Source organism: Gordionus sp. m RMFG-2023, chromosome 3 (genome assembly GCF_954871325.1).
Source record: "Gordionus sp. m RMFG-2023 chromosome 3, tfGorSpeb1-WG-v2, whole genome shotgun sequence".
Lineage (NCBI taxonomy): Eukaryota > Metazoa > Nematomorpha > Gordioida > Chordodea > Parachordodidae > Gordionus > Gordionus sp. m RMFG-2023.
In genome coordinates, this window is record NC_088777.1 from 13,914,702 (window position 1) to 13,942,436 (window position 27,735).

Sequence of the window (27,735 nt, forward strand, 5' to 3'; positions counted from 1 at the left end):
ACTCCTTTATTTTTCTTTATTATATATATTTTTCACGATTTTACAACAAAAAAGAATAATCAATAAACACCGATTTTTACAAAATATAATATATTTCTTTTTTAATATTATTTTTTTATCAATTATTTTTTATATAATAAATAAATATTTATTATAATACAACATGTACCCCTTTTTCAAGTACTACATGCCATAACCGTAACTATAATTTAAGAATATATTTTTTAAGATTCTTTTGACAAAACTTCGCATCATTGAAATTCTCTTGATATCGACGTTGAGCGAAACTTTATATAGTTGATATTTTCTTATATCGAATGCGAAACTTCATATCGTTGATATTTTCTTGATATTATTGTATCGTTCATTTCTGACGTATACGACGATTTGATATTTGATTAAACGATTGTTTTGGTTGTTATCAAAAACTATCCTGATTAATGACTCATAGCTTGATTTATCCATTACATCATTGGTCAGTCATGATCATTCTATTTTAAGCTTGGTATCATTATCCAGCATTGCTGATTATCATTAAATTATGGTTAATGTATCATAGATCTATTGCATCATTGTAATTTATTGAGTGAGCATCATTGTAATTTATTGAGTGAGCATCATTGTAATTTATTGAGTTGATTACACAGAATATTACACAAAGTAAGTAAGTCAGATCTATTGCATCAAATTTATTGAGTTGATTACACAGGATATTACACACAGTAAGCAAGTCAAATTTTTTTCTTAATATCTTTAACAACATATTCATAATACCCCTTTTTCTTTTTACATAAGGAACCATTACACAAAACAACAACCTTATTATTTTCATTTTATTATTTTTTTATTCTCTTACCCTTATATTTCCAATGATTTCTCTATTCCACTCTAATCGCATTAACAACATATTCACAATACCCTTTTTTTAACATAATGAACCATTACACCAAACAATAACCTTATTATTTTCATTTTATTATTTTTATTCTCTTACCCTTATATTTCCAATGATTTCTCTATTTCACTACCAGTTGTTTTTCGCAATTAACGTTTCTTCTCTTCTCAATACCACTTACAATTTTTATAATCTTATTTTACTTTTTAATTCTTTAATAATTAACTATTTATTATAACAAACAACTTTATATTAACAAACTTATTTCCCAACTCCTATAAACATTTTATTTTCCAACTTTCTTTTACGAACTATAAATAACAAAATATAATTTGACCTACATATTATACATTAATATAACATTTTTTAAAAAACGTAAAACAACTGCACGTCTGCATCTAATTTTTACAATTTTCTTATTAACAATAACAATCAAATTTTGCAATATTAAAATTTAAATTTCTAATTTACAACTCATCTAGCATTTTATAATTGAACTAATCAATCCATAACCATTTTACCCCATAAATAATTTCATAATATATTATTCTACAATTCTTTCATATAACAAGCATTTTACTTGGAGTAAGCGATCCAATTTATCTAACAATTTACAATTGGACTAAGCGATCCATAACCGTTTTACCCCATAAATAGTTTTAGAATATATTATTCCATAATTCCTCCAGATAACAAGCATTTATTATCAACCCATATATATATATATTTCTTTTAAATTTTAATACTCAATTATATCCTTGTTTTTAGCTGATCTCGATTTCAATTTATCTCGATGTCTAGTTACCTCACTATTATCCTCCAATCTAACCTTAAATATTTTATTTCCCACATTACCTATAATCACTCCTTTCTTCCATTTTCTAGTTATTCCATACATCCTAACCCATACTAATTGATTAATCACATATTCCAAAATAACATTATCTTCAATTTCAACATCCCTATCCAAAGGTTTCAACATATCTAAGAAAATATTAATTTTTCTTCCTATCATTTTTTCCGCAGGTGATTTACCATCTTTTCCCACTGCACTATTATAATATAACTGCGCTACCCACAACTCAGCTTTCCCTTCCTTATGTTTCTTTAACCAACTTTTTTTCGAAAAAATTTTCTTGCAATGTTTTATAACTATTCTCGTGGTCAAACCACACACTTCTTCAAATTCAATCTACTTAGAAAATGCATCCACACTCAAAATAAATTTTTCCCCTTCCCATTCGAAAAAATCTAAATGAACCCTCTCCCACATTTTGGCCAACTATAACCTTTTTCTTTCCTGGGCACATTAGACCAGGCATTACGAAACTTTTACCTAAATTATTAATTTATTTATTCATCCCAGGCCACCATACACACTCTCTTCCCCATTGTTTCATTTTCGCTATTCCTTGATGACCCTCATGTAGCATATTTAAACTTTTTCTCTCAATTTTCTGGGTACAACTACTCTATTTCCTCTCATTAAACAATCATCAATTATCATCAAATCCTTATCTATAATTTTAAATTTATTTCCTTTATCATTCCACGTTTTTTTCCCGCTAAACACAATTTTATCAAATCCAATTCCCTGTCCTTTAAAGTATATTTTTGTATTTCCTTCCACGTAGTTGGACTACCCTTAAAACTACCCGTTAATATTCAAATCAATGCCTCTTCTGTATAATCCTCCTTTCTATTATTCTCTTCTTCCTAATCTCTATAAAACATCTGGTAAATTATTTTCCTTTCCCTGCCTATATTTCAACTATAAATCAAAACTACCTACTAACAATAGCCAACGCTGAAGTCTTGGTGACATCATCAATTCCTTATTATCTCTCTTAAACAAAAATATCAACGGTTTATGATCCGTGAACGCCACAAATCTTTTTTCAATCAAATATTCCCGACATTTTGTTAATCCATAAATAACCGCCAATGATTCTTGCTCTATCACCGAATATCTCGTTTCTACATTTCTAAATACTCTCGAGAAAAATATAACCGTCCTTTCCATACCTTCAATTACATGTAACAGCGCTCCTCCCACTCCTTTGTTAGAAGCATCTACAGCTAAAATTACCTCCAAATCACTATTAAAACATACCAAAACAGGTTCTTTACTAATTTCCAATTTCAATTTCTCAAATGATATTTCGTGTTCATTCTTACATTCAAACTTTACATTTTTCTTTAATAATTCATACAAAGGTGCAGCTATTCGAGCAATATCCGCTATAAATCTATGATAATAATTAATCATTCCCATGAAAGATTGAACTTCAGATTTGTTTGCAGGTTTACGCATATTCGCTATACTCATCAAATTCTTATCCATCGGTTTTACTTCCGTCCCATTTATCTTATGCCCCAAATATGTAACTTCAGTTACTCCCATAACATTCTTTTCACGACTCGCCTTTAAACCCTTATCTCTGATTCTTATGAAAACTTCCTCTCTCTGATTATGTTGCTCAACTGTTACCCCTGTCACTAAAACATCATCCATATAAAAAATTTCCTTCCAACCCCTGAAAAACTGCAGCCATAGTACGCTGAAAAATCGGAGCTGACACACTCAACCCAAAAGGTAACCGACAAAAAGTAAATAATCCTTTAAACGTTGTTAATGTCAATAATTTCCTTTTACATTCTTTCATAGGTAATTATAAATATGCACATGAAAAATCTATTTTCGTTAAATATTTTGCCCCTTTTAAATTCGCCAAAATCTCTTCCATTCTTGGTAACGGATACTTTACTTCTACTACCCACGGATTAAGCGTTACTCTAAAATCTGCACAAATTCTTAATTGATTATTAGATTTTCTCACCGGAACTAACGGCGTAGCCCATTCACTATATCCAATCGGACAAATTATTCCCTCACGTACCCAATTATCCAATTCTTTCTCCATTTCGGCTCTCCATTCAAACGGTACTCTACGCACTACACAATATTGCGGAACATATCCCTCTTTTAAACGTAAATCTACTTCATAATATACCAATCGACCTAATTTCTTATCAAAAATTTCTCCATATTTAATTTCCAAATTCATCACTGCCTTTTCCAAAAACTTAAATTTTTGATTTACCTCAATATTCCAATACTATATCGTCTTCCATTTTTTTTCTAACCAATTTCGCTGGTATAATTTCCAACACCGGACGCTTATATCTTTCAAACTTTCTTACTTCTGTTTGTTTACCATCTAAATACTTTTGGGTATTATTATTATTCATTAATATCCTTTCAAACTCTAACTTTGATTCTCTATAATCTTTATCTCCTCCTATATCATTAATTTTCAACACCGATTCCCCTCTACAATCAATTCATTGCTTATTTCTCCTTTAAAATCTTTGTCACTAATTTTCGAAATACTATCAACTTTCAAATCAACCGAAATATTATTAATTTCCAAATCAATATTCTTTTCAATTTCCTGATTTTCTAAAATATCATTAACTTCTAAATCAATCGAAATATTACTAATTTCTGCATCTATATTTTTTTTAATTTCCGTATCAGGTATTATACTTATAACAATTTTATTTTCCAAAATATCAAGTTTCTCCTGGCCCATTTTATTCCTCATATTTTTTTTATTTTTCTGAACTTCCTCAGAATTATTTAATACATTTTTAATTTTACCACCCCTTAGTATTTATTTTCTAAAAATTCATTTTCTCCTTTAATACAAATTTCTTGATTATTATTTGCCGTATTCTCTAAAATTTCATTTTTCATCAATTTATTTCCCAAGTTTTTAACATCTAACTCTTTTAACAGATTTTTTTAATACTTCAATATTTTTTATTATCATTTGTCTCTTGACATATATTCAACAAAATATTTTCGAATCCAAATTTTGATATCCAATTCCATTCCAAAACTGTATCAATCAATATCCAAAGATCCTAATTCATTAATTCGTTATTTATTAATACCGGGAAATTTACTTTTCCCAATACCATAATTTCCTCAGTTGTTTTACTCTCATTTTATCTTTAATTATGGGTTCATTCGGTCATAATTTGTAAAATTCATATATTGTTGCACCTGTATCTAATAACATCAAAATTTATTTATTTCCTACATTCACTTTTATTCTTGGACATTGATCAAAATTTTTATTATCTTCCAACTTTAAAATCGGTAAATTACTTATTTGTAAATTCTTTTGTGTTACATTTATTTTTATAAATTCCATAAGTGTTATTTCCATTTCCTTCATTTTATTTTTCTATTTCACTATGATTATTTACCTTATTTATATATATATTTTCTTCCAATTGATCCAACTGATTTTTTAATACAACTCCTCCAAATGTTTTTATTTCACTATCATACAGTCACCCTGCTGTACAATCTCTCGCATAATGACCAATATTACGATACAAACACGTAATATCTTCTACATTTCTTTTTTCATAAATATTATTCCCTTTATTTTTTTTATATTCCACCGCTGGAAATGCTTTGGAATTTACCTGTTGATTTTTATAACATTTATCCTGACTATGCCCCAACTTTCCACAATTTTCACACGCCGCTGTAATTTTTTGTTTTTCATTTAATAATTTATATGCCAGAACATAATATTCCTCAGCATTATGTCCTCGGTTTCCACATCTTTTGCAAACTACGGGTAACATTTTTTTATTTATTCCTTCATTACATTCTCTGCTTATATGTCCATATTTTCCACAATACGTTCTATTTTGACCCATTCCACTATTATACCTTTGATTTGCTGCATTCAATTTTTTAATTTCCCATTTCATCTCTTCAACTCTTTTAAGTAATTCTTTTTTTTCTTTTTCCTTATTTTCCCTTTCCAAATTTTCTTTCTCAATTTTCCTTTTTTTTAAATTTTCAATCTCTATTTCTTTTGTTACTATATCCTTTATCATATTTATTATCTCAATTTCATTATTTTCATTTCCTATATTTTTATTTTTCGTATCAATTTCATTTTTTCAAAATATCTAATAATCTGTTTTATCAACATTAATTCCAAATTTTCTTTTTTTAGAATCTCTAAAGATATCTGTTTTTAAAATTTCATATTTTCATCATTTTTTATCATTCATTATTTTTATCATATTTTTCTATTTTTCTCTTTCCATTTGTTTTAACAATCTTATTTTATTTTTTCTCTATAAAATTTCTTCTTTTATACCAAAAATTAATACTTTATATTAGACTTAAAACTAATATTAAATAAATACATTGTGACAAATTCCTGACTTCTTTATAATTATAAGCTTTTATAACTTTTTTATTAAACATAATTTTTTTTTTATTTACCTTACAATTTATTCAAATTTTTGTGTAATTATAATAAATTTACTAAAAATTTAATATAAAAATCTTTATAATTTTAAATGAAAAAAAATACGCTAAATCTATTATTGTTAATAAAATTGTTATATAATACATTAAATTTAAAAAAAAAAAATATTTTACCTTTGATTATTATGAATTTTTCACTTTTTTTTAAATTTCAGCCGTCGTATAAAATGGTAGTAATAGTAATTGGTTATGCCAAATTAATTATCAGTGTCGTTTTTACACGGCACCACTTTTCTAACCTTATTTTCTATACTTTTTTATTCTTGGATTTTCTTAGAGTCAATAAAATATTTGTAACACTCCTTTATTTTTCTTTATTATATATATTTTTCACGATTTTGCAACAAAAAAGAATAATCAATAAACACCGATTTTTACAAAATATAATATATTTCTTTTTTAATATTATTTTTTTATCAATTATTTTTTATATAATAAATAAATATTTATTATAATACAACATTAACATGTTAAATTAAAATTTCAGTGAGGGACAATTGTCATAATCGTTATTTTTGAACCTTATATAATTTTTTTAAAGCAAATAGGTAAAAATAGATATTGTTAACATGTTAAATTAAAATTTCACTGAAGATGTACCACAGGAAAATGACAATTGTCATAATCCTTAATTTTTAACTTTTTTGAACTTTTTTAAGGCAAATGGGTAAAAATATATTTTTAACATATTAAATTAAAATTTCAGTGAAGATGTACTACAGGAAAGTGACAATTGTCATAATAGTTATTTTTCAACTTTTTTGATTTTTTTTTATATATAACATAGAAAACTGATATTTGTAATATGTAATATTTTTAAACTTTTTTAAAATTTAAACAAGGATAAAATAAAGATATTTTGAAAATTTCAAAATTATTGAAAATATATATTGTTAACCAGGTTTGTTGGGAGCAATGACATATATAATATCTAGACTGATGATTCATTCATTAAAATGCATTTTTAAGCATCGTTAAAAGCAAATCAGCTGGACCCGCCATTTTGGTAACACATATAGTAATTATTCTCATGTTAAAAACTACTATTAAATTGATAACTTGCTTCCTTATTATCTCGATGATCCGGTAAATCTTTAATAAAGTTTGCATAAGATATAGGAATAAATTAGGCGCTGGTTTAAAATTTTAATAATGATTAGTGTAACCAAGATGGCGTCTCCAGCTGATTTTCAATGATGTACACTTTTAATGAATGAATCGTCAGTCTAGGTATTATATATGTCATTGGTTGGGAGTTAATGATTTTATAAAAAAAATTCTAAAGGAGGACTTAGAAGATATACGATCTATTCTTAAAATATGTAAATCACAAAAATATAAAAAATTATATACATTAGAAAAAGTAAACAAACCAGTGTTAGACACTGTTACTATATGGAATAGCACCTATAGAATGCTAAAGAATCTGAGGGATAATAAAAACTTTTACTTAAAAATGGGGCATATATATTTAGAAACTTTTATAAATTCACGACTCTGGGATAGAATTGAAGCTAATCTCACCATGTTATCTCCAGTTAATTTATGTACCATTAAACTACAAGAGAAATCTTGCACCATAGGAGATTTTTTAAAATTATGGCTTGAATGCAAATTGGATTTAGAGGAAATAAATAATGAATTCTCTAATAATTTGATTAAATGTTTGGATTATCGGAAAAAATATCTTTTTGATAATAATGTTTTTAGAAGTGGGATCTACATGGATCCCAGATTTAATTATCAGAATGGAATCTATCCATCCGAAAGTGATAAATTGGCCAGGGTAAATTTAGAAATATTTAAATTTAAATTAAATAAATCTATTTTATTTTAGGACCATCTGATGTCTACATGGAGACAAATTCAAATTTTTAATAAAAAAGATAATCCAGCTCTGAGTGGCTCTCCTTTAATCCCTGTAAGTTGTAAAAAAACCAGATTAGATATATATTTGGAGCGAGAAAGCGTTAATGCTCCAATATATCAAAATATTGAAAGCATTGTTATCAACACCAAAATTAATGGTTTAATATATGGTCAAAAATTGCCATCTGATCAAAATGTTTTGCAATATTGGCAATCAAAAAAATTTCAAAATCCGGAATTATATGCCCTCTAGCGAGTAGTTCTAGCTGCTCCTTGCTCTAAAGTATCTGTTGAAAGATCATTCAGTGCTCTGGGATTGATCCTACCGTTACGAACAAGATTAGAGAAATCTATATTAAATGATATTTTATTAATTAAACTTTATAAAAGTTTATTAAATAACGTAAAATTTTTATTTGAATATTTGTATATATTATATCATGTATTATTTAAATAAATAAAATTATTTTAAATACTAATTAAAAAATGACGAATAATTGAAGCACAAAATAAAATTTTTAAATATATAGTATGTAAGACTTTACCCAAACTATTGAAGTACTGAAAAAATAAAAATTAGTTTTACTTTACACATAAATACTTGTTTTAAGTACTGAAATTTTTAAAATGACTGAGGTCTTCATAGTCCCACCTTTCCTTTGATGAAAGATAAATTTGTATTTTTAAATCATGTTTTTGAGAATTTTATATAAATATAAGTGCTAAACTGCTCGATTTTCAAAAAAGGCTAAATTTAGTAAAGAAAAATACTAAATATATTTGAATGAAAAAAATTTCACTTTGGTTCGGGGAATTAAATATTTTTAACTTTACCTAAACCTCGACATTTCGCTGATAAATGTCCAAACTTTTGTGCCATCTATGACCACAATCTTAAGGCTTACATAAAAATTAAGGTTTAACATGCCGATAATCTATTTGCTTAACTATTATTACCTACCTCGACATTTTGCTGCTAAATGTCCAAACTTTTGTGCCATCTATGACCACAATCTTAAGGCTTACATAAAAATTAAGGTTTAACATGCCGAAATAATCTATTTGCTAAGAGTGGTTTTATTTGTAGAATAAACTTTTAGAAGAAAATTAGTACTATTTTTGTAAATAAATAAATACCACAAATTAAGGATTTTGTTTTGTGCAATTTTTATATATGATGCATATATAATAGATTGTAAGTACGAATAATATTTTTATTTAAATATAATGTAATTATTTTTTTGAAAGGAAGAAAAAGTTAAATAAAACAAAAAGTAAATAATATTTTTTTATGTTTTTTTCTTTCAACAAGGCAGGGAGGGAAGGGGAGGTAGAAAAGAAATAATATATAAATAAATTTCAAAATCGTCTGTGCATTTCAAATAAAATAGAAGGCGAAAAGTGAAGTTTTTCTTTTTATTAATATAAAAAATTATATATTTATAAAAATTTTATAAATTAATGGCCATAGTTTTAAAATTTTTAAGAAATCCCCCATCATACTGACTTTACTAACACATGTAATAATAATATGAAAGTGATGAATTTTAAAAGGAGAGATACAAATAAGTTTTTGAAGTTTGTGTAAAAGTCTATATAATATGATAAATTCAAAAAGTATGAGTCAAATTATAAAAGGAGAAATATTTCGATGTTAATATTGAACTCTTTGCTAGGTTTACAATAAATATTCATAATTAAAACTGCCTTTCGCGACTCGAATTGATGGAGCAAAATAAAAATATACAATATTTTCAGAAGAATGAAAAAAACTGGATCGACATAATTGAATAAGTTAGGTTTGGTTTATTATTTCTTTAAAAATTTGGACTCGTAACCTAAATTTGACCTAAGCCTTATTGCTCGTAAAGGCTTGCTATTTTATGTCGTTGTATAGTAAAAGTATGACTTTTAATTTATATTAAATAGCGCTCACATTATAGAAGTTAGAAGACATCATTTTTTTAAATTTAAATCAAATAGTATGGATTGAATTTTATAGGAAGAAATATTTCGATGTTAATATTGAACTATTTGCTAGGTTTACATTAAATATTCATAATTAAAACTGCCTTTCGCGACTCGAATTGATAAGAGTAAAATAAAAAAAATATAAAATATTTTCAGAATAAAAAAACTAGATCTACCCAATTGAATAAATTAGGTCAGGTTTATTATTTAGTCAAAACCAAGAATTTGACAATCCATAAATATATTATAAAATCTGGACTCGTAATATAAGTTTGACCTATGCCTTATAGTTCGCAAAGGCTTGCTATTTAATGTCGTTGTAAATTGTAAAAGCACGACTTTTACTTAAATAACGCTCAAATTATAGAAGTTAGAAAGCACCACTTTTTAATATTTTATAATCTAAAGCCATCAAAGATTTAGGAAACATGCTGAGCCAATATTTTTTATTTAAAAAAAATTAGATTGGGGATGGTAATTTTTTAAAATTAGATGGGGTAAGACCTTTCTAACAACAAACCTGGTTAACAATATATATTTTCAATAATTTTGAAATAATAAATAATTAATATCTTTATTTTATCCTTGTTTTTTAAAAAAGTTAACCCTTCACTACATAGGTGAAAAAAACTCCCGCGGTTACATAGGTGGGGTCTATTTTACCCCAAATTTTAAATAGCTATATCTCAGAAAATAATAAAATTTAAGAACTAAAATTTTATATACTTATTGTAAAAATATTAGAGATAATAAATACAAAATTTCTAGATTTACATTTATTTATAAATAAAGTTATGATATATTTACTAAAGCTGCTCAAAAAAAAATCTTTTTTTTGGAACTTTCCTTAATCATATGATATGACCAAAAATAAATGAATGGAAGCAAATTTGATTATATATTTTATTAATTCAATATTTTATAGTAATAATTAAATGAATTTTATAATAAAACATCAGATATTAAAAAAAATATTTGATATTAAAGTTCATGCTTTTTTTTAATAAAACATTCACGACATGTTACATAAATATGATCTTTGCATATAAATTTTGAACAATTTGAACAAATAAATGAGGATTTCTTGTCCCTAACCCTTAGACAAGAGGGGCACCTTCCTTTTTGTTTGGGTGAAATAGGTTTTAATTCCTCTATATTTAGCATGTTCCCAATATTATCCCTTAGTAGTTTATTAACATGTGGGTTTTCATATCTATTACTCATTAATAGAGTTATTAGCTCCATTGCTAATAATTTTATAAACTTTGATCTATTAATCTCCTTTAAATTATTGGATTTATAAATTATTAAAGAATTTATGCAAGATATATTCAACAAGTTATAAAAAATTGTTATGGCCATCTATTTGTTATTCTTATTGAATAATTTGAACATAGCTGATCCACAACATCAACACCAGCTTTGGTGAGATTGTAAAATGTGATAATTTCTGGTTTTTTCAAATCCCCAGTTGATGTATCAATATTGTTATCATAGTGAAGGGTAGAAAGCATCATGCTTATACTTTTTTGGTACATGATACTAATGTCATATTATATTAGCAGGCAAATAAACTTGAACAAATATCTTTTTTTTTAATTAAATGATGTTGGAAACTGCTATTTATTTTTTCTTAAAGTTCCTACTATTGTTAATGAATGGGAATTTAATAAATGTATAGCAAGTTCATAACTAGTAAACCAGTTATCTGTGGTGACATTCCTATTACTCTTAAAAATGGGCTGAATTAACCTTTCAACCACATCAAAAGGCTTATTTCTCAATTTATAAGGTCCTTCAGGCTGATTGCCAGCATATAATTCTATTTTCAAAGTATAAAATGTCACTAGAATAATTCAAATTAAAAATCATATGTTAAATTTATGATTTTTTACTCCACCGAAAAAATAAATAATATAAAATTTTCAAATTTAAAGTCATATATATCAATCAAAAAATAGATATAATTATATTTTTTTCAATTATATTTATTAACCTGACATACATAAATATAATTAGTAACAAAAAAAAAATTGGATTTAAAAAAAAAATTACATCATTACATAGGTGGGGTATATTTTACCCCAAGCTCAACAAATAGCATATATCTCAAAAACTATCAAATCAATAATCATGAAATTTGGAAGTTGTATTCCTTGTTACAAAATATTAAACTACTGAAAAAATCAGGTCGGAATATCTTCTAGCTTTTGTATTACAAAGATTATAAAAGTTGTGGGGTCCTATTTACTCCACCTTTGTAGTGAAGGGTTAAAAAATATTACATATGAGTATGACAATTGTCAGCTTTCTATGTTATATATAAAAAAAAATAAAAAAGTTCAAAAATAACGATTATGACAATTGTCACTTTTCTGTGGTACATCTTTACTGAAATTTTAATTTAACATGTTAACAATATCTATTTTACCCATTTGCTTTAAAAAAAAATCAATAAGGTTCAATAATAACGATTATGACAACTGTCACTTTCCTGTGATACATATTCACTGAAATTTTAATTTAACATATTAACAATATCTATGCTCTAAAAAAATTCAAAAAAGTTCAAAAATAACGATTATGACAATTGTCACTTTTTTATGGTACATCTTCATTGAAATTTTATTTTTACATCTTAATAATAAAAATTATAACCTATTTACGACACAATAAATCAAATAAGTTAAAAAATAACGATTATTACATTTGTCACTTTTTTATTACATCTTCATTGAAATTTTAATATAATTTTTTTTAAATACAAATTTTTACCCATATATGTCAAAAAAAGTTTAAAAAAAATAAGGATTATGATAATTGTCGGTACATCTTAATTGAATTTTTATTTTAATTTAATATGCTTACTAATCCATTTACTTCAAAAAATAATATCAAAAAAATAATAATTTACTATAACATTATAAAATATGAAGAACTTTGAAAATCTTTGCTCAGAATTTTTTAAAAATAAAAGATCTTTTAATTTTACGATCTTCAAAGATCTCGATCTCTGTAGATTGTTGCTCAAATTTTTTTAAAATTAAAAGATTTTCAAATTTTAAGATCTTCAAAGATCTTGCTCAAATTTTAAGATCTTCAAAGATCTTGCTCAAATTTTAAGATCTTCAACGATCTTGCTCAAAAATCTTCAAAGAAGATCTTTTGTACAACTCTGTGTATGTATGATATAATCAACGTCTATATGATAGGGTTTTTATTGGATGCAAACCCCCCTTAAAAACCTATGCCAAATCCTCTAAATAATTTTCGCCGTTTTCATTATTACACATTTTTAATTATAAAGGTACTCCTTTCATAAATTTTAAAAAGAATAACTTAAATTATTTTATTTCTACTACCAACTTTCAAGATATTGTGAATATAATAAGTTATTTTTTAGATCAATAATTCAATTAAAAACCCTCTCATTTACAATGAATGCCTTAGCATATTGTTTGGTATGAATATGAGTTACTGAGAATGCCTAACCTTTTTTAATTACATTTAAAAGGATAGCAAAAAGTTTTATTAGGAAAATAATGTATATGATTGTTTGCAATTTATAGATTTGGACGACGAGCAATATCATAGTGTTATATTAGGTCAACAATAAAAGATTAATTTTACAGCAATATATTTTGTCCCATTTCATCTAAAAATTTAATAGATAACCCCCAATAAATTTTTCCCATCCCCCTTAAAGGGCCTATCCACTATAAGAAAAATTTATTGAAAACTCTTCCTACCCCCCCCCCCCCCCCCGCTCAAAATAATATAAAACTTAATTACTTTTCTACCTGTTAGCATTCGCGGTGTCCAACCCGATATCATGTTCCTACCTCACCCCCCCCCCCCCCCCCCCCCGATTCCTGATTATTGGAAAAAATTTTACATAATTAATGTTATGTTGAGATGTCCTGATTGATTTTTTTAAATATTTATTTTTCGCTATCTATTAACTCAATATTATTCTTTAATATTAATCTCACGGACTCATTTTATATTATTAACTCAATAGTTTGGTATAAATTATTTAATAAATTTTTTATATAAATTGATATTATAAACTGTATAAAGAGAAAAATTATATTGTATTTTTAGTTAAATATTTTTAAAATAAATTTAATAAATAAAAATTTTAAAATTACTTTCTTAATCTTTGTCTAACTCCCTGCCAACCTTAACATGGTGGCAGCGGCTATCTTTGTAAATTTCTTTATAATTTAAAAATTTTTATTAAAATATAAAGATGAATTTCATATTAATTATTTCGCATTTCTAAGAATAAAATAAATATATTATATATAAAAAATAATAATAAATAAAACAAGAAGAAATTTTTTTTTACAATTAATTATGGACGATAAAAACCCACTGTTTCTAATGCTTCTATATAATATAAATGCGAATTTCCTAAATATATAGGAAACATTGATACATATTTAACCAAAATTGAACCTATTTTTAAAAAAAATAACAGCACAGATGACGATGACTTTACTACATAATTTACCAGATGACATATTTTCTAAACTATATTCGATATGCACTGAATCCGATCTCAAGAAATCGTCGACACTCATCAACAAACAGATTATTACAGCCTGCCAAGATTTGAAACAAAAAAAATTAGCGAATTCAATGCAGCGGTTCAAAAAGAGAAAGTTTTTTAGATTGGGTTACCCGTATTTGTCAGCTCAATATGGACTGAAACTTTATCAGATACGACAGGGTTTTATAAAAAATCAAGGTATCAAGCTCATCTAAGGAAATTAAATAGATTTACTCATTTTAGTTGACATTATAAAGATAGGCAAAGAGTTAGACGAAACTGACATTGAAACATGTATACATAAGATTGTTATCAAAGACAACACACACTCTGATCTAAAACATTTGGAGGGAGCAAGACAAGATAAGAAAGTTTACGAACAAAAACCAACTTATACTAGATATGATAATACCCAGATGATGCCATATACTGAGAGCAACAGACTTTATGATAATGATTACAAACATCTGTTTAGACATCCATGGCAGACTCGACCTTATTATTGCAACCAATAATTTAACAACCAAAATAACTATCATTTTCCATGACGAAATAATGACAGATTTCATGATCAAAATAGATGGGAAACTCCTTATATTTCTTTCAACAATTACGACACAATAGTTAACAATAATAATTGATTTAATAATAACAATTATGGATATAATAATAATTACAAGCCTTTTAATGATTTCGAAAACCACAACAGATTTGACAACACCAGACAACCGTTTCAAAATTTTAGAGGTTATAATAGATCCAACGTGTATCAACAATTTTACGATCGTGACAACAAAAATTACATGAATCATAATCCTAGACATCAAGCGCCTTATTTAAAAAAAATCAATACAGTTAATATAGAAGAGATCGAAGATGATAAAATCATATCAAACGATAAAAAAGATTATAATTTATTAAATATTATTGATATAAATAATTTAGAAAACGAAGTTCTAAATATCAAAGATGATGCATACATGGTGAACATGAAAATAAATAACGTCATAACTTCACTACAAGTAGATATGGGCACGAGATTTACAGTTCTACCAAAGTATATGATTGAGAAAATAGGCATAAAAAACCTTACGAAGTCCAGTATACAGTTATCAGGTTAAGACGGCAAGACGATACAAGTGATAGGCGCAACGCGACTGAATGTAGAATACGAAGGGAATTCTAAAATTTTAGATGCATTAATCGTAAACAGTAACAAGATGCCTTTACTAGGAAGATCATGGTTAAAACATTTTAAAAACATACTTGAAAGATTCATAGGCATGATTGATACGGATCATAAAGACGATTTGGCGGAGTTGATATCTAATTGCAAGTCAAAATTAAATAATAAACCTGTCATGAAAACTATACGACTAAAGTCAAAAGCTAAGCCAAAAATTATACCACCGAGAAGGGTACCCTATAGATATTATAACTAAAGAATTAAATACCTGGCTGGAAACCAGATCATCGAACCGGTAAAAAATGCCAGGTGGATGGGTCCACTCACACCAGTTTTTAAAAACAATGGGAGTCTTAGACTGTGCGCCTACTTTAAAGACAGTTAACACAGGGCTTGAAGATTTCAAATACCCCATACCTAAAATTAACGATTTGATTGCCAAGTTAGCTAATGGCTGCCTTTACTTTACCAAGCCATCGTTCGGTTTGAAAAGAAGATTGCACCATGAACATGGGTGGCGTATTGCGTGGCGATCACGAACGTTAATGGCGATACCACTCAACATATCCAAGGAAATCATAAGCCGAATTTCTTTGGAGAGTAGAATGTCGAGATGTCCTGATTGATTTTTTTGATATATATTTTTCGCTATCTATTAACTCAATATTAACCTTAAAGATTGATTTTTTTTATTCTTTAATATTAAACTCACGGACTCATTTTATATTATTAACTCAATAGTTTGATATAAATTATTTAATAGATTTTTTTATATAAATTGATATAATAAACTATTTAAAGATAAAAATTATATTGTTTTTTTAGTTTAATAATTTTAAAATAAATTTATTAAATAAAAATTTTAAAATTACTTTCTTAATCTTTGTCTAACTCCCTGCCAACCTTAACAGTTATATATATCATGGATTATTTCCTTTTATTCTAAATTGAAAATAAATTTGGTTATTATCTATGAAATAGACTTTTGTAGAACAATTTACTTATTACCTTTATTTTAATTGTTTAAAGGGTTAAACATCTTAATAAAAAAATACTTCTATCCAAATTTAGTTTTTATTATTTTTTAATATATTTTTTTTAAATTGCAGAATATTGCAAATTTTAAATTCACATAGTAATTTGGAAAAAATACAAAAAAAAGACTAACAAGGTAATTTATTATGCATACATAAGTATATTTTAATATTCTTTTAAAGAAAAAATTTTTAAATTAAATATTGATGCAATTTAAGAAATTATAATAATTATTTAAATCTTATTTTACTGATATTATATTTAAAAAAAATATATAAATGGATTTTAATTTTTATATACCATTGAAAAATTTTACTAATGATCTACCAAATAGACTGAAATAGTGCTATACTAGCTAATTCTTTAAAAAACATTTCCAAATTTGGCTAGAGTTATAATTTTTTTTTACTGCAAATAAAATTTTAATACTAACATAGGCCTGATTTAATTAGTATTAAATTAGGGCTATAGTGATATTTTTGCCATTATTAAAATGACCCAGTTATCAATGTGTGTATCTCAGATTAGACACTAGATTGGGAGGTAATCTTTTAAATAAGAGCATTTTGGAATACCAATATAAAATTAAACATGTTATAAAACAAATGGTGTTAGAATCAGCTGATTAAAAAAAATTTTCCAGGATCAAATCAACAACTTATTCTTGGTAAGATAAGCAAAAAATGGGTTGATTTTATTTGGCAATGCTGACTCCTTAGAATATTTTTTGTTTGATAACTTATTTTAAAGTTGATTTATCCTCTCAACACATGAGATTAAAAACATCAAACTATAACATCGGTGGTGGGTATGCCATGTAAACACTATTTGAAGTCCTATGAAGAATATTCAAAGTTATGGAATTATTTTCAAGAAGTTTTAAACTTATCAGAAGATCCTCAAGATAAGATATTTTGTTAATTATGTACTTCCAGCTTATACCATTTATAATTATAACATGAATTTTCTTATCTTATACACATTTGAATCATGGTCAGTCTCAGTACATAGATAGTTACACCTAAAGAAAGGTTTTGGTACTTGTAGAACCCTAATTATGGACATGTATAGAACTCTAATTATGGACATGTATAGAACTGTAATGATCGCATTTGTAAATCCCTTAGTTACACCTAAAGAAAGGTTTTGGTACCTGTGGAACCCTAATTATGGACATATTTTTAGAACTGTAATGATATTGCATCTATAAATCCCTTTTAAGGAAGTAGCATTTATTTACTATAATGTAGATAAACATATCATTTTTTTTACACATATACCTTTAAACGGTAATGGTTACATTTGATCTATTTTAAATTTGTTGTGTACATCAGATAGATCTAAAAGACCACACAATTTGGTTATTGAACATTTCATTCCACTCTTGATTATATATATCTACATTATTTTGTAATTTATAAATTTACACAATTAGATATTATCTTTATTCTTTATAAAGATTAAAAGACATGCAATTTTATATTGAATATTTTTATTCCACTCAGTAAGTATGAAATAACCATACAATTAGATTTATTATAATATTCTACATTTCCTTTTGCAATTATAAGTTTACTTACACATATACCTTCTAAACTGGAATGATTTCATTTGATCTATTTTAATTTGTTGAGTATATCAGATCCAAAGTTAAGTGAAGGGTCACACAATTAGATATATTGAATTCCTTATTCTTGTAAATATAAGAACCAAAGGAATTAGGTTATTGAACATTTCATTCCACTCTTGATTGTATATATCTACATCCTTTTGCAATTTATAAGAGCAAAGGATCATCCAATTTTATATTAAATATTTTTATCCCACTCAATTCCCTTTGAAGCTGAAATGGTTACATTAAATTGAACATAGACTATGATTACTGTATTGTATGGGTTGAATAATTAATAATAAAAAATAACACTATATTTACTGTTCAGGATTTTAATCATATTTATTTACAGATTCTATTTAAACATTAAATCTCAATAATGATAGTAATCATCAAAACTTACACTAAAGAATTTAAACCTAAAATCAGCCATCACCCACTTTTAAAGTAATTAAATTATAATCTAGTTCTTGGGTATAGGCTCTTTTTTTACCCCACCCCTTTTTACTAAGCCTATAGAGGTTTAAGCAACTTTTTTCAAAATGTTGTGCCTACAAGTACTTCCGGCTTGCCCACAAATGTGTGAAGGGCTCCTCATTTTTCTTCCACTAATTACCAGTTTGATGGATTTTGAGGAAAACCTAGCGTAGTTTTGTTGTACCCACAACCAGAGGGCAAAAACGTTTTATCACGTATCACGTATTTTAAAGTTTTATTAATATCCCGATAGTTGTGCATTAAAAATTTTACTGCCTATCTTGTGCCAATTCCAGATATACACATTTATAACCAGGGCATTTCCATCCACACAGACCTAGTTAAATTACCCATCCAAAATTAGGTTGGCTTTTAAATGAGAAAGTAATTTTGACCTGTGAAAACCTTACTCAATGAATGGCTTGACATGAAAATATTCCACATTCTACTAACATGTTTTAGATGAGCTAAAAGTTTTTAATATCAGAAAGAATTTCTATAAATATTGGATATTGTAAGAAGTTGGATCTATTACTCTTATTTACTCTTCATGGAAAATAACAAATATCAAATTTTTGAGCTACAACCAAATTGGCATTGGTATAAGTTGAATGACTAAGGTTTGGAAGTGTAAAAAACCCACTTTTTAACAACACTACTCCCCTACCCAGTAATCTATACTATGGGTATGGTATGTTGCAAGATCATCATTTAAATTGGGATAAGGATATAAAGTTTAATGATGCTATCATTGGGAGGTTAGGTAAAATTTAAAAAGGGGTGATGGGTTATATTTTAGGGGTGTAATATTGTCATTGGCTTATGAAGTGTAAAAATCTTGCCTAACCCTAAAAATATTTTTTAATAAACATAATTTTTTTAAGCCTTTGTAGATCATTAATGCTTGCTATATGTAATAATTACAAGATGACTTTGGTTAAAGAGAAACAAAGGGGATTAACAACTTCTATTTTATCATTTTTTTTATATTGGTATAAATATTAATAAAAGACTGAGTGTAATGTATACTAAAATATTAACCATTTTATTGAATTACTAAAACATTTTTATTGTTAACTTACAAATATATGGGTAGTAATATTAAACAATTTTTAATTTCTAGATATTATGAGTGCTAACCAAAATCAAATTGGAGATGGGGCTATGGATGATTCTTCACATGACAACATTGATAAGGATGCCGTATTACCAATTAAAAGTACAATTTCATCATTTATAGGAGAGAATTGCATAACAGAAGAAACTACTTTAGAAGGAAGGGAAATTGAACCTGAACTCATTGCCAGTAATAGTAATGAAACCTTGGAAACAACAATCAAAAAGAGGAGAAAACGCAATCGCAAAAAGAAAAACAAAATGTTACCTAGTACAAACGTGATTAATGCTAGCCAACTTGGCACTATTAGTGATTTGAGTAGCCCCACTATGATGGTTGGTAATACTAAACACTCGTTTTTCAATAAATCTCATCATAAACTTAGAAATTATAGCAATCATCAGTACTACAATCAACAGCAGCCACACTCTAATTGTGAGTGTTGTTTCTATACCTATTGCAATTGTTACACATGTTTGAAAAATGGGCCTTACCAAAACCGTTTTTTCGTGAACAAACGATTTTACAATTATAAAGTACCCCCCTACTTAAACAATTTTAATGATCGACCTCCCTTCGATCCTCACAACTCAAGCAATTCCATCTTAAATAAAGAAATTAAAAGTAAAATTGAGGATTCAGCGACTTGCAGTAATTCGAATGATCGAATTAATACCAATTCTCTTCCAATGGAAGGACCTGAAAACATCACTTCACAAATTAAAGATGTAGATTCGGAAAGTTGTAATAATTCCACTTTAGCAATGGATCTAAAAATATATTACACTGAAGAAGAGCTAAACAGAATCAAAAATGTAGATCATGGCTCTGCCAACAATACAGCAGTTAAATTGAATGCAGAAATGAAAAAAGATATTCATAAAAATTCTGACAAATCTGAAAATGACGCCATAATAAAGACTAGAATTGACTCTCATGCAGAAGTTACCAATAACGATTTTAATTTGAGCCACCATGGCAATAATGAAAATAATTATAGAAATCGTAAACGATTCTTATCCGGGAGTTCCAATTTTAGACCCAGCCGATATTGTTTATCAGATCAAGGCCGCATTCACCAAAATCGTTTACCACGTTCATCCGAAAACGATCCAATTAGTGGCAACAGACACCCTTTTAAACCTATTGATTCCAATAATCGTTTTCCCACTGGAAATATTTATCCTATCCTTCCACATACCGTCCCCCCACCTTTTTTTCACAAGAACGCACCTCCCTTCCTTAACAAAGCCCTTAATTATTTCCCATATCATCCTTATCACCCCTTTAATCCTCCCCATTTTCATAATTTCAATCCTCACCGTCAACAAGCAATCCATCAAAATCCTCGTAAACAACATTTTCCGCCACGTCCACACAACCCTCATGTCCCATTTTATCATCAGCCGCCTCATTATGACCGATTTCACTGGCAACCTTGGTACAGCAATATCGGTAAAAATTTTGTCTCTAAGAGGGGTTCTTCAATTAAGTCCTCACGTCACTACCTCTCAGAGGGAAAAAATGATTCTTTGATTTTGCCCCATATGCCTCCTAATCAAGGGGATGGATTAAATGATATCCAAGGGCCTTCTGATAAAAGACGGTATCAATTACGCGGTAGATCTTATCCCATAAAAAATAACTTAAAAACTGGTCGACGTTATGATTCCGGTGGTGATAAACGCCGCAAAAACATTGCTAATTCAAACAGTAGATATTCCTTGAGAAATCGTCTGACCATTAGGCGTGGAACTAAACGGACAGACACTTCGAGAAATATCCACCAACCTCGCGGCAGACATAGCGCCAAACGTTCTCGCACTCAAATTATGGATAAAAAAACAATTAGTGAAAGTGTTAAAAATACCCAAAGAGTCGGAGGTAAATCCACTCCAATTCACCATCTTGATCCTTTGATCGAAAATGAGACTATCCTGCTGAGGAAGGAGATAGCCCATGCCCCAAAAAATGACAACGAGTTTCTCATGCAAGATCACTACACAGATGAGCATGGAGTTATATTCACTCCTTCTTTTGACACCACTACCCATAACGGTGGCTACGGGCTCCATAATTACCCTTCCCATTTAGATGACAGCGCCGCTAGTATGGGCGGTCTGTCAGCCGAGGAATACGAAGAGGAACTTTTCCTGGAAAAAGAATTTGCTGAAGAATATGAGACCGCTCGAAATCAGCGACTTAATTCCATGACCAAAGCCCAGTTAATACAAGAAGTTTTGTACCTGGAGGCTCAATTAGAGGAACGGGAAAAAACGCTGATCATCATGAAAATTGAAAACGATAAGAAAGTCAGCAGTAACGACGGCATCGACTTTGACTGTTTATAGACAAAAATTTAATTAAAAAAAAATCATCATACCTAATTTATCTATTATAATATTCGTACAAATCAACATCTTATAATAATAATATGTATTATATACTATATATATATGTGTATATTCAATGTAGTATATTTTATTTTATTGAAAATATATATTAAATAAAGATAGGATAATTTACAATTTAATCATTATATATGTTATAGATTTAATGAGTGTTTCAAGATCATGAATTCGACCTGAGGCAAAATCTTTCTTAGTCTCATTCAAAAAAATATGTGGGTGTGTTGCTGTTATTTTTGTCTGCGAATTCCCCAAATTAATATCAAATATAAATAAATCGTATTTTATAATATAAAATACAAGTATAATAAGTAATTATATGTCTACATCATTTTAAAACAAATTTAATATTTTCTATATTCCCCATGATAAAAGATAAAGGATAAAGAAGAGAAGGGTTTTGCATAAAATTTTCAATTAGGTATATGATAGAAATAGCCTCATACCGAGAATTCTTTATATTTGGTTATAGTAAACGGTAGGTCCAAGGCCTGTGTTGCTAGTTGATCTTTTTTTTATTTTTTTGAAATAATTTTTTTCTCATTTTTAGTTTTATTACCATATGAACCAATATTTATATTATTATTTCAAGGAGTGCGTTATAAATTTCTTCTAATTGAAATGTACGCAAGACATTTATTCTACTTTCCCAACGAGTAATGTAAAATTTTATTCCTTTTAAAAAAGACTAACGATAAATGGATGATGAAAAAAATATATAAAGATGTTTTACAATTTCCAGAAATTAATAGTATTCATCCATGTTATTTTCTACAAGGGACAAAGAATTCATGTGAGATATCAAGAATTTAACAATGAAGCCATTATTAAAATTTTGAAGCGCTTTCATAAAGCTGAATATTTTTAACTTAGCAGTGCCTTTTGATTATTGGATTTATATATTGATATACAAACATTATCATTCTTCAAGAATAAATATAATGGATGGAAAAAATTATATAAAATAGCGACCTATATAATGATAATTCCCACTTTGAATTTATTTTTGGCTTTTGGGAGGGGGATTTATCTCCTATCCCCCCCCCCCCACCTTTCTCCATATACGCCTGCCTTATACCAAAATAGTGAACCGCGTTAGCGGGTAGCTTAAAGCTATGCAATAAGTGTTATTGTTTATCAGCGTTATAAATTTTTAAAAGATACTTTTCAAATGAATCTTGATATTGATACATCGTCTAAAAATAGATACAAATGCAATTTTTATTTTGCGTTGTGCATAATGCGTAATTTAATTCTATTGTCAAAATCAATGGCGCAGTCAGGATTTTATCATGGGGATGGGGGGTTTAAAATATGTTTAAATTATTTAAAATATTTGCAAATAACAAAATTTTAGAGAGTATTTCATTATAGATTTTATTTATTATATAAAAATGCTTTACCATTAAATTCCTTTATTTAATCATGTATTTATTTTTATTATTTAAAATAAATTTCAAAATGTAGATATTTTATACAGATTATAATATTAAAAATTTTATATTATAAAAACTATTTTTAAAAAAAATGTAATTTAACAATTACATAAAATATAAGTATTTATGCAAATAATGGTATTTAAAAAAATATGACGATATTATCAAATTATAAATAATACACAGTTCTTTGATAAAAAATAGTATTAATTGCATAAATTATATAAATGTTATAACTAAAAATTCATTTTCGAAAAAATTTGATTTTATAGCAATTTTTTGACTTGAATTTATAAAGATAGGTCTACTTTTCTTTGAGATTTTCCTAATTCATCTAGATAGGTTTTTAACCTTTTTAAAGTTGAAAAAGACCTTTGATTAGTGCAGGTACTAATTAGTAAGGTAGCTAAAATAATTAATGTTTTAATATTAGGCAGGGAATCTAAAGTGCAATTACACAAGGAAAGGGCCTGCAGAGCATGAGCCTACTAAATTATTAGCGTCTGAGATATTCTTAATATCCTCTCGTGTTTCAAGTGTAATCAACAGTTTAGACTCAACCGGCAAAAGAATATAAAAGCTTTTTAAAATAAAATTATGAGTAATAAATCTTTCCTTTAAATGAAATAAAAATATATCAATAAGATGAATAAAAATGTTTATTTTATAATAATCCTCAATCGTAGATGCAATATTTGAGCGATTGGATTGTCTAGAAACTACTCTAGGTTTAAAAATTTAAATCCCAAACATATTGGCAATCTCGTTTACTTTCTCATATACTTCAAAATATTTTATATCCACATTCTCTCTGATATTTGTTAATAAATCAACAATATCCTTTGCTCTAATCATAATGTCCATTAAATCCAAATCAATTTTTTGTAGCATTTTGCTAAAATCATATGTATAATTAAATAAGAAATAAATATATTGAATTTATTTAAAAATTATGGCTTATTAATAGCCTGCAAAAGATACTCAGCATCTTCTGAATCTTTTTCCTTGCTTGATATATAAAATTCCAGTGCTGCAAATACAACATCATATAATTTATTTAAAAAAATATAAAGGTAATCAAAAACTGCAGATCTCTTTCTACCGGGGTACTTGACGGTAGGATATAATCATCTAAGTGGTTTCCAAAAAATCAAATATTATTTAGAAAAATTGCTGTAAAAATAATGACATATATTATTTAAATTTAAATAAGAATGTCTCCATTGCGTAAAATTATGGTTTGTTTTTATATAAGACATATTATACGTGATAAAACACATTCACCCTCTAAACGTTGGTACAACAGAGCTAGGCTTGGTATTTCTCTTTTCCATCTAATAAAAAAAATTTTCGATGAAAAATATGAGAAGTCCTTTACACGTTTGTGATCAAGCCGCACGTAGTGTACACATAATAGTCCAAGGACTAATATTTAAACGTCTATGGGCTGATTGAAAGGGAATAGGCCAGGATTTACAGCCCATACCCATAAACTACAGCTATATTTAATAATATTATAAGGTAAGGCAGAACAGATTTTAATCTATGTTAAATGAGTAGATTCTATTGGTTGGTACTTAGCAAAACTAGGAAAAAAAATATATAACTATTAACAATTATTGAGTCGTCCAAAATTAATAATCTATTTCATATTCAACATCCATCGCACAGGGAAAACTGAACCCTATCTAAGACATGTTATTAAATCAATTTAATATAAATATTATTATTTTTAATATTAAAAAAACGTAAAATAAAATTATATCTAATAATAGAAAAAGATACTTCTTAAATAGTATCTGGATACTGATACTTTAAAAAAAGGTATCTAGATACAGCAGATATCTAGATTTTAACAACTCTGGTGTTTATATTAGAAGAGGAGAAATAATTTAACGGACACAAAACCCAACATTCGGTAAAATATAATAAAAAAATAATTTTTGAAAACATGAATTATAGGCTGAAAATATATATTTAATGGGAAATCAATTATTATAAAACTGTGAAAATATGAATTATAAACTGAACAAATTGATTTAAAAACTATGAAATCATTTATTTAATACTGTGAATTTCGAATATTCTAATAAGTTGATCTTGAATGGTTGTTAATATAAAATAATAATGATGCCTTAAAATCGCCTATAGAAGGAATGCTGGCAAAAAAAATATTTATTTATAAAAAGATTCTCTAATTTGACAAATATAAGTAATAATTTATATAAGAAATTATTAAATTGGTTATTCAAAAAAGATAAAAAAAAGTTGAGTATTCGAATATCTTATTTTCGAAAAATAGGTAAAGTATTCATTTTAACAAAATATGGACTAATGAATAAAAATGGATTTTTTAATATTTAAACATCGAATATAAAAAATTTATACCTAAAAATAATATTAAAAAATTTAATTTTATGTATCTTTTGTACAATTTGAACATCCTAATGCATGATCTTATTTTAATTACATAATAGAGTAACAGTGGCCAAGCCCCCATGCAAATATTTTCTCAAGGCTCCATGTTACGGTTTTTCTTAAAAGGAGCTAAATAAGATTTATTTTTCAGCTTTAATTTCCCTCAAATTTGTAATAAAAAATGTATGGGTTTATATTATTTCCGAGGTTGTTTCTTTTTTAAAATTTGGTATAGAAAATTTAATTGGAGGTTTACTAAATAATATCCTCCTAAAAAATCATCTAGAATATATTTAATTTATTAAATTTATGAGATATTTTATATTCAATATTATGTTTAAAAGCTAGTGTAGAATAGGATTGTTAAAATTCCCCATTTTTTAAAAAGGCTCGATTATGATTTTAGTCAAAAAACTTATGTAGCTTGGAATTTTTCCATATAGATGACAAAAATATTTAAATATCTATTTGCCAAATCTTGAGGCTTATATAATATTATTTTGGCTAAATTCTCAATCAGGCCATTTTTTTAATCGAACCTTTTAATAAAGATAATCAAATACCACTATTTTTTTATTTGTAATTTAAAATTTACAGAGAGAGGACACTTATAATAATAAAAATATAATATCGAAATAGATTATAAAAGTTTTTCATCAATTTCAATTTGAAAAACCTCTGGAAAGTATAAAATGATAATTTTATAGAAATTTTAAATTATACTTTTCAGTAAGGTTATCCAAACGGGTTTAGTTTAGCATTAAGGATTTTTAAAAATAACTATTATCCAAAAAGCGATAAATCAAAATATATTACTAATACAATACAAGAGTATTTTGAATAGATCTAACTGGTAATAAAATGGATTCCGAATACATATGCGGTTTACCCCGAAATATTTAGAATTATTTATTTGTTCATTATGCTCATTTTGCACGATTTTTAGTTTTTAGCATGTAAAATTTAAAAAAGCATTTAAATTTATGATAAATTGTATTCCAAACGAGAGATGTGATTATTGTTCTGTTTAAATATATATTAATCTTTAGATACTCAGTTAAATCGATGAGATCATTATCAATACTGAAAGAAACTCGTTAACACGTGAGTGCCTCTGAGACCATAGGACGGGCACAAGATATTAAGAAGAGAAAACCCTCGTTCAATCTGAATTGGAAAGCCAGCTTTTGATTGTTCTATTTTGTAAGACATAAGTTCTAAAATAGAACTGGAAAGACAATGTCTACCATTTACTCTCAATTAATAAGAACATCTGGCGCACTAGCGAGACAATATAACTCCCATCCGAGAAGAAAATAATCAGCTATAATGATATTCAATTTCATTACCTAAATATAAAACATTCATTCATATAATCATATGAAATT

The 27,735-nt window shown here is 26.9% G+C and overlaps 1 protein-coding gene across 1 annotated transcript; it reads left to right on the top strand.

Annotated features, from left to right (window-relative positions):
- The first annotated feature begins 16,906 nt into the window (after window positions 1-16,906).
- LOC135925702 (uncharacterized) lies at window positions 16,907-22,545 on the top strand. Its single transcript, XM_065461155.1, has 2 exons — window positions 16,907-17,015; window positions 20,092-22,545. Exon 2 carries the CDS (start codon window positions 20,097-20,099, stop codon window positions 22,434-22,436), a length of 2,340 nt encoding a protein of 779 aa, XP_065317227.1. The 5' UTR covers window positions 16,907-17,015; window positions 20,092-20,096; the 3' UTR covers window positions 22,437-22,545.
- Window positions 22,546-27,735: the final 5,190 nt, after the last annotated feature.

Bases quoted from the DNA above. Each gene is read 5' to 3' on its own strand.
- LOC135925702 (XM_065461155.1), top strand. From the start codon at position 20,097: ATGAGTGCTAACCAAAATCAAATTGGAGATGGGGCTATGGATGATTCT.